The sequence below is a fragment of the Paralichthys olivaceus genome, chromosome 23 (assembly GCF_024713975.1).
Source record: "Paralichthys olivaceus isolate ysfri-2021 chromosome 23, ASM2471397v2, whole genome shotgun sequence".
NCBI lineage: Eukaryota > Metazoa > Chordata > Actinopteri > Pleuronectiformes > Paralichthyidae > Paralichthys > Paralichthys olivaceus.
The window spans coordinates 1,504,668-1,522,002 of NC_091115.1; the positions used below are offsets into that span (position 1 = coordinate 1,504,668).

Here is a 17,335-nt window from a genome sequence, read left to right on the forward strand (position 1 = left end):
GACACCACAGGAGCAGAGCCTGAATAATTAGTTTGCGATAACGATGGACGGAGCGAAACACAGAGAAAAAGATCTTTGAGGAAAACGGTGAAAGGATTTCAGAGTAAAAGTCGTAGGAAGTTGAAATGGTCCGTTACCTGCTCAGCGTTCAGCTCTGTTGATCTGTGATGACATCCACCGCCTCAGTCTCCTGGAAGAACAAATCACACAGGTTCACATTTGTGACCGAAAGCGTCGGACATTCGATATCTGGACTTTGCCGAAACGTGAAGGGATCGAGGATCGGCCCGAGGGCGGAGCTCAGGTTACAGGTCACAACCAGGTGACATGAGCCACAAGTCGAAATACACGTTAAATAACTTTCTGTGGATTTAGTTCTTATCACACTGATCGTTCAACTTTTCACGTTTCTTCTTTTCACGTATACTTTGTCCACCTCGGCTGTCCACTAACCAGACAGTCAGTGGTTCGATCCCCACCGTCAGTATCTTATTAACTGGTCGTCCCTCCATTATGTGATTGTTACACGTCCTCTTTAAGGTGAGACTTCAGGTGCATTTAAATAAACCTGTGAATATAAGAACTTGTGGACGGCAGAAAGTGCTTTTGGATCAAAGTGAACCAGGCTCACACTCACAGCACGGCCACGTTAGTTGAACACAACTCATTCACAGAAACTGCAGAAAAGTGGAATCATCCATCAGAGGAAAAATCACATTACTGCCTGGAGTAATAACAGAAAGCCAGAGATCTCCCTTCATCGTGCCATGAATTACACTAAAGGCATTTTAATTTGTGATAATACGAGAGGAGAGCCTCGGTTTTAGTCCCCTCCCCCGTGATAACATTAACTCTTATAGGCACAGCGGGCGCAGACAGAAAGGGACTTTAACGAAGAAGATAAAAGAGAGAATCAATTTGAGGAGTAATCTTCATAATGAGACAAGCAAACAGACAAAAAGCTGCCGACGGAGCGAGCGTATGTATAAAGAACAAAGACTGGCCGCCGCCCAAGTGCTGCAGAACGAGCCTGTGGTAACTCACTTCACAGGTATCTTCATTTTCATTTCACACTGGTGAACGCAGCTCGGCTCGCCCGCGGAAACTAAAACAATCTCGCCCATGCTGCCTTTCACTTCGCATCGAAACGAGCAGGGAAGAAGTGAGGCGAGACCCTGAGTGTGTGTGTGAGTGTGTGTGCGTGTGTGTGTGGGGTGAAGTTTGTTTGGCAGCACTTCTAACAATGTCAAGGCCCTCGGTGCTATCCAACAGAATGGCCCAGTCTGTCTCTACTCTATCTCAAAGAACCATATGCTTCTAGATAGCAGCATAGAGTGTGTGTTTGAGTTTGAGTGTGTGTGTGTTTGAGTTTGAGTGTGTGTGTGTGTGTGTGTGTGTGTGTGTGTGTGTGTGTCCATATGTTCCAGCATCTAACATCCAACATCTAAACATCCAGATGGCGAAGCATCAGTCGACACAATGTTTCCTTCCATCATCAGGAAGTCGCTCGAAAAACCGTAAAGACGATAAATATTCATCATCTGGGCTTCGGGGGCCGACCCACCGCTCAACTCACAATCACACACAACTCATCAACTTATGATTAGAAGTGAAACAAGTTTTAAAAAAAAAAAAAAGATTTGTGTTTTTAATGCACATAATCAGACGGAGGATGATACACAGAACAGGCTGAGGTCTAAATAACCTGAGGGAACAGATTCAATTTGTGTGGAAACAAAAAACAAATCTGGTCCGTCTGATCCGTCTGTGAAGCTTTTATCAGCTGGATTTATGTCCTCAGAGCGGACGAGTGACGGTAAAACCAAAATCAGAGCAAATCATTTAAACAGGAACAAATCACAGCTCCGCTTTCATATGTCAAACTGTTCTTTTTCAGACGAATGAACTCTGGAGCATTATGGCAGCCTCCGGGGATTCTAGCTTCATGTCTGGGAGGACGAGGACACGTCCATCTTGATTTAAAGTTTATTGTTTCTATCAAAAAAACATTATTCTTCTGAATAAATAACTAATTGAATGATTAAGATATGAAGTTTCTCATCGCTACAAGGATCCTAAATCATCAAACCAATAAACAGATTAATGGAGATGATGATAAGATAAAAATCCAGTGACATGTTTGACAGGATAATTTATTTTCCCCGTCCAAGCCCTGAAAACTCCTGGAACGTCAGAATCTTAAAATATGTGAAATATTTCCATGGGTTTTATTACATTTTCACGAGGCCATTGTGGATTCTTCTCTCGGCTCACCCTGCGCTGACCTCTCCTCTTCCTCCCTCACTTCCAATCTCCACTTCAATATGATCCAACCGGCGACTCTGCTCTGCATCAGTCAGAGGCAGAAACAAGGCCACGGATTTTATTTTATTTTTATTCCAAAAAAAAAGTAAAGTTTTCTGGAGATTTTTCTAACTTTCAAAAAAAAAAAAAAAAAAAACCTGTTTATTTGTGTGATGAGTTATATTAATAACAGTTGTATGAGACCTGGAGTGAGACGAAAAGAGATGAGGCAGACCGAGGACAGACACACACAGCAGGTCCAGATTGTAGCACTGTGCTCCTTGTCTGACCTCTATGTCAACACACACACACACACACACACACACACACACAGACACACACAGACACACACAGACACACACACCATGGGTAATGTGCCAAGAGACACAGACTAACAATGGCATCCACAGACAAAGATGCCAAACACACTTTCTCTAATGAACACACACACAGGTTTATTCCTAACGCTTCATTTTTGTCCAATTAAATACACACACACACACACACACACACACACAGAGAGTACTGATCAAACACACACAGAGTACTGATCAAATGTGACCTGAAACACCAAATGTTGTGTTCGTGCAGTCAGTCCGACGTTGTCAAACTTTGTTTTAAAGAAACTTGTTCAGCGTCTCTTTGTTTGATGTTTTTTTTTTTTTTCTAATTCACATTTTTTGGGGTTTGAACATCGATAAGATGAACGGTTTGAAATGTGAAAGCCGCAGACAAGAGATTTCTGGATTGAGAAAATAGATGAATCAAGACCCAGACCACACATCTATTACAGCTGAGGTGGTTTAAGTGACCACGTTTGAAGTGAGTCCATCTGAATCAGAGCTAGAGATGCCGGGCGTAGATGGCAGAAACTTCCATGAGGAGAAACAACACATCAGCACCTCACCGACATGGTCTGAGAGTCCAGACGGACCCGAGGCCTCGGTGAAAACCACATGAAAGCACTGTGACCGCTGTGAAGACTGAGAGAAGCACGAGTCTGATGAAACCAAGACTGAAGTGTGTGTGTGTGGCCTCAGCTCTAACGTCACGTCTGGAGGAAACTACAACAACACGCAGGACAGATCAGACGTGAGATTACAAACATGTTCCACTGAAAATAACCTCAATTCTTTCATTTCACTGAATAAAAGCAGAAAGAGCTCCTCCCTCCTGGAGGTTCACAGGCCCAACACACCTGCACGTCTCACTGTGGGATTTTAAGCTATAAAGAAAACGTACAGTCATAAACAGCAGATTTAAGAACTGAATTCTCGCCCGTTGTCCGTCGACATCATGTTGAAAACAGTAAATGACTCAGAACGACACAGCAGAGCTCATCCCATCACACCCCGTCTGAAACCACTGTTTAATTCACCAGACACACATTTTTTTAAATTGGATCTGCATTGTCTGGCGACAAATAAAAAAAGTGCATCCTGCATCCTGTCGCCAAATCATTGAGACGTGGAAGTCGTGACACGTTCTGGTCAGCAAATATTCGACACGCTGAACTTTACCTTGAGACGACTCTTAACTTTGAGGAGGTAACGTGAGAAGAGTCCCGTTTTGAAAGGAGCGTTAATATTCATCACGGCGACACAAACGCGTCCGCTAATGAATTCCAAAGCTGCTTATACGTCTGCTGGATGTGTAACCAGGCAACTACTCGTTAACACACGGGCCGCAGCGACGACAAGGACGAATAAAGTGAGAGGGAAACGTGGAGGATGAATAAAAAAGAAGGGATGGAGGAGGAAAGTGTGTGAAGAAGATAAATGAGGTTTTCTTCTTCAAACCTGATAATGAATGTTAAAACTATGCAAATGATAAAACTGTCTGCAGGAGTCCTTTATAAACATAGCATGTGGAAATGACTGTGTGTGTGTGTGTGTGTGTGTGTGTGTGTGTCTGTGTGTGCGTGTGTGTGTCTGTGTGTGTGTGTGTGTGTCTGTGTGTGTGTGTGTGTGTGTGTGTGTGTGTGTGTGTGTGTCTGTGTGTGTGTGTGTGTGTGTGTGTGTGTGTGTGTGTGTGTGTGTGTGTCTGTGTGTGTGTGTGTCTGTGTGTGTGTGTGTGTGTGTGTGTGTGTCTGTGTGTGTGTGTGTGTAGGCTTATTTGTGTAGGATTTTAAGCAATTAGGACAGGAAACAGAGGCTGTTGCTTTGGCTTCCCTGTGGAATTAAGTTATGCACCATCAACACACACACACACAGCAAATTCCCACACTGACCGACAAAACAGTCTCAGCTGTGACACAACACACACACACACAAAAACACACACACACACTTAAAAGCACATTCAACTTCCTCTTGACCCATTTCCCAAACACAAACACACCACCTCTCTTTTTTTTTTTCATCCCTCTATCTCCCCCTCTTCATCTGCTGGAAGCAAAGCCACTTCTGGTTTGTGTCACAAGATCACACACACACACACACTCACACACATGCACACACACATGCACACACACACGCACACACACACACACAGAGTTAATCAGTTTGTTTATGAGGCCAATGGCATGCAGGGTACAATCCTTCTGTAAACTGAACTGTACTGAGTCTTTATGTAAGCGTGTTTCTGTGTTTCAGGTTCAAACCAACAGACACTTTAACCTTTGCTTGATTGGTTGATCATTAATTACAGAACTGATAATTGTGTCGTAGTTGAGACCAGCAGATTTATGGATTTGTGATTTATGTCACTTTTCTGCATCTCCAGGTCAAAAACACAAGTACATACTCCGTTGAGTCGTCAGAAATGGACGACAGGTTTGAACTCGTCTTCCTCCAGATTTGAGGACGAAGTGCATGTGAAGCAGATGAGTGTTCACTCAACCTTCACCAGGAAAATAAAGCAGCACCTGTTGAAAGATAATGCAACTTTTTAAATCCTTAGAAATGAGTTTTCGCAGACAGAAGTGGGAGGAGGAGATAATGTGGTGGGGGGGGGGGGGGGGGGGGGGGGGGGGGGGGGATCCACACAAACGCTCTCAAATATTGGTTTTCTGTTCGCTGCATTTTAGATTTGTCTCCCGTCTCCGCACGTTTCTCTGTAAACAAAATAAAAAATCCTCCTCCAACACGGATCCGTTTAACTTCCACTTCATCTGGAAGCCGCTCGGCCTCGGCAGCCGAGATCAGAGCGCGCTGATGGAGCCAGATTTAAAATTTCCTGTCGCACAGTTAAACAGAGTCAGCTTCACTTGTTTCTCCTCCGTCTTGTTCTTCCAGTCTCGTCTTCCTCATTTCATCACCTGTTCATTCTCCAAATCTCCAAGCGAGTTTGTTTTCTTTCTATTGTGTCCAATCTTTTATGTGTACGGCTCCTCTTCTTCATCCTGAGATATTTGTGTTCTTCCAGTTTCACGTCCGTCAACACGTCCAGTCGCTCACTGTGAAGTTCACTGGAAAAAATCTGGACCAGCGACTAATTGTCAAAGTTATTGGGAGTTAATTTGTGAAATATAAAGTGAAAACTCCTGTAACATGATCTAAAACTTAATGATCCACTGTTATCAAAGTGCAGTTTTGCAGCTTTTCCACCGACAGTACATAATGTTTTTGGAACACAAGCTAAAATCAGTCTTTAAACTCACATGAGACAGAGCTGCTGTGTGAGGGATGGAGGGATGGAGGGATGGAGGGGTGAACACATCTGGTTCTACTCAACGTGACGGTCATTCCTCAGGGAAGAGGGAGTCGGAGGAGAGCAGGCAGGATGGTAACGAACCAGAGTTTTACACCAACGTCAGCCTCGTCAAACCCTCTCCCCACAGACGTCTCTGCAGATCAGACGTACGAGGTGTCGGCCGTGTTAACAAAAATCCCCCCGACGTCCAATCTGTGCCACTGAAGGGTGTGGGAACGGGGCGGACGCTGAGTAAATATACGACTTTCCCTTGGCCGACTCAGTCAAGAGGGCTCCAGTGACCTCAGCGGATAGAAATGTTCTCTCCCGGTTTGTTACTGAAGTTTTCAGGGCGGAATCAGTTGGAAAATATCAGACTTGAGAATTTTCACGACGCAGCCTCTTAATTTAAAGGATGAAGAAGTTGAGGTGTTGATGGAGACGAACCAGCAAACGGTAAAAGTAGGTTTACCCCCAGAAAAATAAAGTTAAAATCAGGGTCAACTTTGTGAAAAGCTGCAGAAAACACTTTCAAAAATCCTCCATCTTCTCTAAATCTACACTTTCTTACCTTCTGACCTGCAGCGACTTCTCAATCAACACGACCGTGTGGAGATGCAGCTGCACGTCGAATCTACAAGCCCACAAATCTATAGAGTCTCAAACAGCTGCTTCAGTTTCAGTTCTCTTAATCGCACACATCAATATTTAAGTGGTAAATAAACCCCCTCCCCTAACACACCTGAACACCCCAATATAAAAAAATGATTATTCCACATAACACACAACCAAAGTGCAGGGAGGAGACACAACACCCAGCGACGCTGCAGCAGCCGGAGTCACAACTTGTGTCTGTGTGCATCAGAAAATGAAATGCCAAGCTCGGCTAAGGACATAATGAAAAAGCTATTATCAGCATGAGCTTTCATCAGCGCTGCATTCAACCATGTTCAATACAAACTGATTCTCTCGTCTGGTGCCGAACCCATGTGAGCGCTGGGATATAATAAAGGAGGAGAGATAAGAAAGAGGAGAGAGAGAGAGAGAGAGAGAGAGAGAGAGAGAGAGAGAGAGAGAGAGAGAGATCACTCTTCCTCCACCCCCCATCCCCCGTTTAAAAAGTGCATCAGCACATTTACAGAAGTTTTCACGAGCGACACACGGAACACGTCCGCCCTCGCAAAAGGCCAATCAACCCGTCACTGTGAGACGCAGATACATTCAAACCATCTGTGGCGTCTGCATGTGTTTATGCAACCTCTCTTCTTTTCCATTATACCTCCTCTGTCTGTGTCCATTCATCTGTCGCTCTTTTCATTTTCCTGCTTTATGGCGTCTAATTCTTCGTGTATTCATCCTCCATCCGTGCAAAAATAAATAAATAATAATAAAATACACCTTTACGACACAATTTTCAAAAATATATCCGGGCATCAGGTCTAACGGGGAGCGGCTGCAGTCAGGACCGAACCGGCCGACAGAGTTCAGAGTCTGGATATCATCCTTTCTGCTTTAGCAGAACTGGGCTGAGCCTTGATTATCATGTCAAAGTCAATTAATAATTTATTTTTGCCTTTATTGACGAGACAATCCTTCTGTGGGAAGAACAGCACCGATTTAACAGGCGCTATAAAAAATAAAATGATCATAGTGATTATATAAATGTTTAACAAAGATGCTGCTGTCTTCATTACAACTGAAGATTTTTTAACTTTTGCAGCAGAACTGTGGTGCAAAGTCTTTCATCCAGAAATCAAACCAGTCGTCCTCTCGTCCCTGAGGCGGCGACACGTCACATCCACTGGTTTTATCTGAGAGCTGCCTGGACTTATTGACTTTTGTCCTCACAGTCACTGTGAATCATGGGACCTTTCATACACAAGCCTGTGCTTCTCCAAAGCTCAGCCAATCAATTCAATTTGCCACAGACAGACTCCATTCAAGTTCCAGATCTCAAGGATGCATGAAGGAGACGGGACGAACCCGACCACAGCCGAGCGTCTGAGTCCAGGTTTTTTATTTTTAATAACTCACCAAAAGTGTGTAAATAAAAAAAAAAACATTCTGACCTTGTTACTATGGGTTATTGAGTTCGGACGGATGTAGAGAATAAACAAACCTACAAGACGTCAAGTGTAAACATTTTTCTGAGAATCTGCTGAAGTCACTGAGCAGCAGTGAGGCTCGATCACTTCAGCCTAAAAACGAGACTTTTCTGGGGCAGGAAAAGAGATGTTACATTTGTTGTCATTAATAAAGGCAGTCCCTGTCTTCTGTGCTGTGTGTGTGTCTGTGTGTGTCTGTGTGTGTGTGATTTGTGACAGTGCGAGTCAGAGTTTACATTTTTGAGCCAGCCTTCACAGCTGCAGCTCCCCCTCCGAGACGCACAAACACCCACACACACATACAGACGCTGAACCTCCTCCTGCAAAACAAACCAGAGCTTTCCTGTACACCTCCCTGAGGAAAGTCTGTGTGTGTGTCTGTGTGTGTGTGTCTGTGTGATATGTCGATTTTTTAAACCCGTTTCTCAAAAATAAGCAGATGGGATGAGATATAACAGAAGTGGGCTGGATGGAAAATCACTTACAGTCACTGTTCCAACTGATTCTCCTTCACAGGCTTTATTGTCGATTTGTTTGTGTTGTAAAGTTACAACCTCAGACTGTAAATAAAGACGGACGAATCAAAAACCAGGCTGAAATATCAGGATGCGACCCGAGCCGGGCTCAGACAAAAGTTTTGGAAGTTATCTTCCGCTTCGGGCGCGTTGGCTGTGGTATCAGACAGAAAACTGGGGGCGTCCAAAGACAACAGGGACAAGATGGCAGCGTTTTATATCCAGGATATTTTACCTCCATTTCTGGACAGTGGGAGGAAGTGGACATCGTCCGTCTTTATTTAGCGTCTATTCTGTTTTACCCACACTGCACTGAGTGACACCGGAGAAGTGGGGTGTGAGTCTCTGTGGGTTAAAAGGCCAAACAATGAAGCAGCAGCTCTGCCTCGCTGTGTGTTGACGCAGCAGCTCCAGTTTAATGAACTGCTTTTAGGAGAATTTTATATCGAGAGAGAAGCAGGAGCTCTTTGTCTGAGCAGGCGGGACTTTATCAATAAAACAACACGACACAGCGACGGCCCCACGAGGCCGAGAGCTCCCTCACTCAACAGAGAACTAACGAGGAGACTAACGAGGAAAACAAAAAGATGACTGTCTTGGTTTTGACTCGTGAGTCTATTGGGGGAAAGTTTATCAGAGAAAATCTAATGTTCTCTGATGAGAAAAGGTCGGTGGTCAATTTCTGGCTGTGGTCAACCACCAGACCTCAGATCAGTGAGAGCTGAACGACGCAGGAACAACTTTAACACTTTAAATGATTTGTTTGACCACAACCTTGCATGTGAGCTGTGCATTAATTGCAAAATGTACAATTAGTGTAAAACACAGTCATTATTTAAAGTAGTAATTACGTAAAATGAAATCCAGAGACTCAGTTAACCCAGTTAGACCCAGTGAATCTCCCTGTAGAGCTCGTGTGTTTGTTTTTAAAGTTGCGTTTTACGGCCTGAGTCAGAAAGAGACGTGTTTGAGGAAATAGAAGGGGGGGGGGGGGGGGCCTCAGAGAGTTTGTCAGTTTTATAGTACTTTTTATTTTGATGGTCGCAAAGTTTAGAGAAACAATCTGTGATGCTTCCGCTATCAAACGGTTTTATTTCAGCTCTCTATCAGATTCAGAGGCTGAAGGTTTTGTGAACGTCTGTAATTCTTTTAGGTGCTGAGGTTTGAGAGTGAAGAGACTTTATTCGGCCCTTCAGCTCTCAGTGGTTCAAACACGACAACCACACAGCTGAAGATGTAAATGAATCATTTGTGACGTAAAGTCGGAAACGGTGAAAACACAACAAATTCAAACGCGTCCTCACCTGTTCGGTGTTCGGTGTTGAACTCTGATGTCATGCAGCTCCTGCACAAAACACAAGAATCACACCCGTTAGCCTGACGTTTTCATTTCAATATCCCCGAAGCGGGCAAAGAAATTAATTCAATACTTTATTTAAACTAACACCTGACAGGGTTTCCACAGTTTCACAATGTACAAAGAACTTTATTAACACTGACGCAAAACATATTGACGGGGAGACGAGAGCGCGGCGCTGCTGGCACATTAAACACATCGCCGCTGTCCTCCCGTGGGTTGTTGTAACGAGTTTCATCAGCCACCGCGTCAGTTAGAGCTCAAACATGTAAATTAAGAGAGAAACAACGGAAGCGCTGAGGTGAGAAGTGACGTTTGAAGAAGGTTAATTATGAAGAGAGACAAGGAAAAGCAGAGGAGATGGAAACAGCGAAGCTTCAGAGGAGACGACTCCCACACAGCATCTCTGCTGAGACAGACGTAGCCGAGCACTCGACAAAGTAGGACACACACACACACACACACACACACAGATGCTAATTGCACTTAATAAAGGCAAGACTCAGCCTCCAACTAATTCTCTGACTCAGTCTAATCAGACCCATGTGATCTGGTCCAAACTAATCAGACACGTCCACCACCGGTCATCCACGAGCCTGACGACAGATTAACACTCAGTTCAACACTTGAGTACAGACGACGAAACCAATTCTGTGTTTCGTGGTAAAAACATCCTGATCCGAGGATCTTCACAAAAATCGTCTTTATTAAATAGCCACTTTCAGTTTGAGAGCCGGACGGACTGATTTCACGTTCGCTCACACTCAGATACAACCTGCTTGTGCTCAGATTTCCTCTCCTTGTGCGCTTGCACTCGTTTCCTGCGCTCCAGCTTCAGGGTTCGTTAAATCACCGGTTTTGCCTGATTAACAAATCGAGACACAAGCTAAAAATAGTGTTTTTTAAATGTATCTACACTAAAGATAAATCAGCCAACATCACTTCCTGCAGTTTGACTTTCACATTAAACCCAACGAACGAACTACACCACTGATTCTCATGAACGTTGGCTCCTCTTTCGTCTCCAGTGCAGAACGTTGTGTTCCACTTACAGTGGAAGTTACTGGAGAGGAGGTTGGAAGGGTTTTTAAAGCGTTGACTCTTTAATTAACTGGATATTATGCATTCGTCCGACCATCTGCCAATCGATCCTGCATCTCTCCAGTGGTAAACACAACCCCCTGTATCTGAGCACACAGCACGGCCTCGGTTCTAAACTATTCAACAGCAGACGCTTTATCTCATTAGCCTGAAATCTACTTTGTAAAGTCACATGAAGAGTTTGTTTTCTATTTATACGTTTTGATTCCCACATGGGAACGATTTTCATTATAATAACTGCAGCAGTAATTCCTTCCCTTTATTAAATAGTCTATAACAAAGGACAGGATGATCACATCTTTCAGATATTTACAGCCTTTGCTTTATGTAACACATCATTAAATTCTCTTCTCCTACGCCCCTTTAAAGTTTTCACCAGGGTTGTGTTTTAGTGCAGATTTAATGATTTAATGATGCTTTTCCCCAGAAATGAGCTGACAATAGAAAACCTACATTCAGAGGATGTGGAGAAAAAGCTCCACATAACTTTACAGACTATTTAAACATTTTTAATTCGACCCAGAAAGAAGAATGTGAGGAAATTCTCCGTCTGGTCGTCCACAAGGTTCTCAAACTAAAACGAGACGACAGACGTAACCATAGAAACAGTGATTTCAAAAATAAAGACGTAGCAGTGTGGATGTTGCCGTAATAATTAGTAGTTTGTAAGTCTAGAGATTAAAATCTACTCTACTGCAGATATTATTTGAATAGATATTTTTTCTGTCTTCAAGATATTTGGTTTACAAAATATCTCCTTTGCCAGACGAGAGCAAAGAAACGACCGCTCGAATAAACAAACCAGGCCCGGTCACACAAAGCAACACTGCACAAAGTGAGCAGAGACAAGTTGTAAACGCTCCGTTGACGAGTACAGACTCAAAGTTTCTGCTCACGTTTCCCTGAGGAGGTGGTGGAAACCAAACGTGGAGCTCGAAGAGAGTCAATGTTGTTCTGGAGTCACCGATGTGACTTAAAGTGAATATTGAAGTTTCTCTGGAAGTGCAGGTGGTGTAAATACGCAAATGTTTGCTTTCAAGAGGAGTTTACTCAGGGTGCGGCCTTACACTGCGACTCCGGCGTGTGGGGTGAGGTCGGAGCTGAAACTCGAACACTTTCCAGCCTGGTGTTACGTGGCTCTAAAAACAAGAGTATTCACGGAAGCCCCAGTGGCTGAAAATCCGATAATAGAAGGAGGTAACGCCAGCGTTCTTGGAATTCCCCGCCCCTGTAATATTGACGCCTGTATCAAATCACCACGGAGGAAAGAAAGGAGGCGCGGGAGCGAGGTGAACGTGCACAGCCTCTAATCTGCACGAACACAGGAGAAGAAACACAATACACAACCTGGAGGAGAAAAGCTTTCTCTTCACGTGTGCAAACTGAAACACACACACACCTCCGCCGTATGACAGATGGAGAACGAGGCTTGAAACGCTGTGATGTGATTTGTAGCCTGATGTGTTTTTGCTGGCAGAGTATTTCCTGATAGTTTATTACACTCGGAGTCTTTTAAATCAACAAACACACACACACACACTCACACACACGCTCGCAGAGGGGAGGAGAGGAGCCGTGTAAATCAGTTTTCGCCGGGTGGTTCTTATCTGAGAAATGCCAGCTATGAGAGCGGGGCGGTGCAGCGAGCTGACGGCTGTGCAGCTGAGCTCTCCTCTGCCTGTAATGACTCGTGTGGAGTCGCTGCCTCATTGAGCAGCAGGCGGAGGAAGAGGCGAGCAGCTGCCAGGTTGAGGTAAGTGCGGCGCCACGGCGCACAATTAATGATGAAACGTTGTGAAACTGAACTGTCTGTTTGAACACAGATCATAAAAACGAAGTTACGTTAAGTGAGCGAGTTGCCGCTGAGCTGGTTCCACCGGTTATCTGTTGACCTATTTCCAGAAATAAAGCCAAAGAGTTGTCCAACAGTGATAACGACAGATGTTAGACAGACGCCATGTTCGCTGTCAACCTGAGGGACATCACACGTTCCAACGAGAGGCCGCAGTCTTCCAGGGCTCGGCCAATGAAAATCCTGTTTGACTGAAATCTTCAGCCCACGTTACCGAAGCAAAGCATCCTCCACCAGGAGATCGATGAACTGCAGCGTGGCTCAAATCCACAACGATTTATTGTGAACTTTCTCCATCAGAAAAGCCAAAAACCAAGGACAGGGATTGTAAATAAGCCTCAGCGAGAAATCCTATAGGGATTCTCGTCAATATTTCCCCTGGATCGCCCCCTGGTGGCTGGCTGCAGTATTAGTCATAAACCCTGCCTCCCCCTCAATAAATGTTTCTCTTGGATGTTTTCTGTCACATCTCGATACCTGGCCCCAAATGACGTCATCGGTGCAAGATGGCAGCATCCGTTACCGAGATTCACGTTTTGTGCAACGGGAGGAAGCGGAGACATGTCGGCCATCTTTAGAAACATTAGATCCTGGACCTGGAGCTGTGAAAGTGCAGCTCACAAATCCTGAGTGTTTGAAAACAGTGGTTCTCTGCATGTTGAAATTAAAAGCTTTTCCCCGTCAACATTAAACTCTCTCCCTCTCGTCTTCGTTCTGGTTCATGCTCCGTTTTTCACTCTGAATCTCTCCTTCACAGCCTCACTGTTGCTGCTCACACTGTGTGGTTAATCCACTGTGGCACGGTGAAGGCTTTACGAACACACACACACACACACACACACACACACACACACACACACACATTTAGACACACAAACACACACACAGGTCTGTTCCTGCAGTGGAAGCCTTGCAGACATGGGATTTCCTTTCACATCCAATTGAGACCAAAGAAACTTGGTGAGAAGAGCATGAAAAAGATAAGCTGCACACACACACACACACACACACACACACACAAAAACACAGACACACACACACAGACACACACACACACATCTGTGTAAATATTACACCAGCTTCACACACAAGCATCAATAGCCTGAACACAATGTTAACGTGATACAACATGCAGCTTATAAAACACCCCAAAGAGACATCAGCTGAAAACACACATACACGTACAGAAACACACACACACATTCAGGAACACACACACGTACAGAAACACACACACACCTTCTGTATGTAGACAGGAATTTGTGGGGACATAATTACAATGTGTCGTCTGAACAGCATCCGATTAAGATCCTGAGGTTTTATGGCGAGTCTTTGAAGAGGTGGCCCGCACACACACACACACACACACACACACACACACACACACACACACACACACACACACACACACACAGACACACACTCAGCTGCTGTAACACATCACTGACACCTTCTGTTGTAAAACCGTGGCCCGATACACAAACACGCAAAATAAAAGTTTCCAAACAACGAAACACCAGCCTCCGACAAAGTGTGCGTTGGTGGAATATGAACATCGCGAAGCTTTTTGTTGGCCGTTGTGTTTTCATTACGATCCTTCAGATAACTGAGCTCAGAGATATATGGAGGGGGGGGGGGGGGAAAGACGATATGCAACTCAGATATGAGATGGTATCAGGACGCAGAGTATTGTGACCACACGGACGGACCACAGACGCATCAGAGCTCCGAGGAATAAACAGCTCCGACAATGGCCGATATTTATACGTCAACAAAAGATCAAATGACTGAGCCAGGTTTTCCTGTAAACTACTTCAACAGGAGGTTTTCATGGCTGCTGGTTTGTTTCACTGCAGGATTTTTCAAAAACTACAGAAACAACATCCACTGAATGTTGTGGTAGACGGGAAGTGACCCCCTGACACTTTGGAGCAGATCTGGATAAATGGGAGGATCCAGTCATTTGTTTACTCTTTATTTAATAAGGCGAGATTGGGTGTTAACCTTGGCGAAGGTATGCACTCTACAAACTCACCGAATAGAGTTTTATTATGATTTGAAAATGTGTAACAATCCTGTTTTTATTTTATTTTGATTGGAGCCTTTCAGCGTAAATCTTTGCACAGATATTTAATATTTCATTTTACAGAATGAACAAAGCAGATAAGATTTTATTTTAATAGAGAAATGTTATTTTTCTTCACTTGAGTTCTACATATTTGAATATTTTTCATCTGAAGTTTATGGTTAAACTGTAAAATATAAAAACTAAATGTCGTTGTCATAATCTCATTACCACATTTTCCGTTTATATATTTATCTATAATATCACAGATCTTTGTTTTGCACTGTGCTTCATTGCAGGAATGCGAAAGTAAAGTTAAGGCAACTTTACGGGGAGTTTGGTAACGTTCGTCTCAAATCTTCAGCTCGAGTCACCAAAATAAGATAATGAAACATCAACTGCAGCAGCAAAGATGTTTTTCCAAACAATTCTTCAAGCTGGCATGGTGAAACTGAAGTCACGGCACAACTCGAGATTCCTCCAGAGACGATTCATGAAATAAATCAGCACACAAATCCTGAAAATGATCCATCATCAACACAACCCTTCAGTTCTTCAGTGAAATGTGTTCGGTCACACAAACATCTGAGTGTCTGTGCTTCATTCCTGCATTTTCAACACCTGCAGCCCAACAAAAATAAAATCACTGCAGAGTTTAAGACACGATACATCCTCGTGTTCCCGTGAAGAGCGAGCGAAGAGCGCCAGGTAATTACATGAGCTCAGAACTTTCCACGAGCTTCTATTGATTTTCTGCGGTGATGAAAAAGTTTAGAAAAGTTTAGAAATACACAAAGTGCAGAATCTGTGTATTTTACAGTAAACTAGGGAAGATGTTTCAGACGCTGAAGCTGGATGCGAGTGACTAATATAGAAATATGTCGATACAGAAACTTTATGAGCGTCTGCAGTGAGTCACACAGACAAACTGTCTCGTCCGGGAAAACAAATGCAGATCTATTTTAATTCTCTTCATAAACAACATCCGTCAGTTCATCAAAGAAAAGGTCTCATGGACTTTTAATGACTTGGCAAAAAAAACCAGACAGTAACTGAATAATATTGATTATGTGAGTATATGTGCATTTTCATGGCGAGGCTTTCCTGACTCACACCACATCCTGCCTCCACATGTTTTGCGGGAATACGTTTATTAGTTTTTGTGTAATCCTGCAAACAAACAATCACTTAAAGACTTCCCGATCAATAAAGATCCTGCAGTGATCCGTTTCCACAGAGCTGATCCTGAACTTCTTCTCTGTGATGATAAAGAAACCAAATCAACATCCCACCGAACAGCCGTCCTCTGTCCTCCACTGGCAAACAGTTGCATGCCAACGTGAAAACAAAGACTAGTTGTCTGTCGTGCAAGACAAAAAAGAAATAAAGAGGCCGCCATTAAAACCGTTTCCCGAGGGGGGGGGGGGACAAGGATTTTCTAAAAACAAACTCTTCTCATGAAAGCCTCAGTGTTGAAGGGGGAACAAGCGGCAGTGTCATCAGAACGTGATGTCCGACCGCACCGACGCGTTTCATCATATGCTGCACGCTCACCGCCCCTGACTCCGACTCTGCTGCTCCTGGTGTTGTGTTTCATCAAGTCCGCCGAGAAAAACAGCAAATCCCATAATCCTCGGACAGAGAAGGCAATAAACAAAGTGGCAGCGTGAGCAGAGGCCTGCAATGAGTCAGCAGAGGTTAGCAGCTACAAAAGGTGTTTGTTTCTCATGCACCTCAGGCAGCACGAGTCCTCGGAGGAGAGGGGAGGTGCAGCTGCTGGATCTGGGTCGGACGTGGAGGTTCACACTCAATTTAAAGCACAATTGAAAAAGTATGATGAGGGGAGGGGAGGGCGGTGAACCAGTGTCATCAAAGCATTGTATTTTGTTGTGGTCCAAATACTTTTCTCTGCACACCCAAACCCCAAAAATCATTTCGAGATTTTTGTCGGAATCCAATCAGGGTCCCGACGGCCTCAGGTCGTGGGGGGGGGGGGGGCTCCGGACAAAATGACAAAACACAATAAGAAAAAGAAAAGTCAGAAGACGAATGAAGGAAAGAATCCCAGAAGAAAGTTCCTGCAGAGGTCATTTGTCCCTCAGACGTACAGAGAAGCACGTCTGGTTTTAATTAACTCTCACTACGTTATATCACAGCCATGCACTTCTCCTCAGAGACCAGCGGGAAGTTCCCTTTTCTCAGAGCCGAGTCAGAAGAGAGGACGTCCAGAGAAGTTAGAAACCAAACGTGAAGAATTCAAATAAAGGAGGCGAGCAGGAAAACCTCCACAACAAAGAAACCTTGAATTAAAACTTAAATTATGTCCCAGAGCAAACATGTCGATGTTGATTCAACAGCTTTAACTAATGTGCTGAGCATCGATTTTTCATTATTCAAGCTTAT

The 17,335-nt window shown here is 44.0% G+C and overlaps 1 protein-coding gene across 3 annotated transcripts in view; it reads right to left on the minus strand.

Annotated features, from left to right (window-relative positions):
* Positions 1–17,335, minus strand: part of LOC109643734 (plexin-B2-like) — a 96,863-nt gene that overhangs the window by 51,240 nt on the left and 28,288 nt on the right. The window contains exons 2-3 of one of the 3 annotated variants that reach the window (XM_069519572.1): positions 9,862–9,902; positions 138–190 (exon numbers count right to left, since the gene is read on the minus strand). Coding sequence is in view for 1 of the 3 variants with exons in the window: in XM_069519571.1 (XP_069375672.1) it covers positions 9,862–9,895 (34 nt within the window). In the remaining 2 variants the exon portion in view is untranslated. The remainder of the gene's footprint in view (positions 1–137; positions 191–9,861; positions 9,903–17,335) is intronic. The other 2 variants (XM_069519571.1, XM_069519573.1) reach the window with 2 other exon arrangements.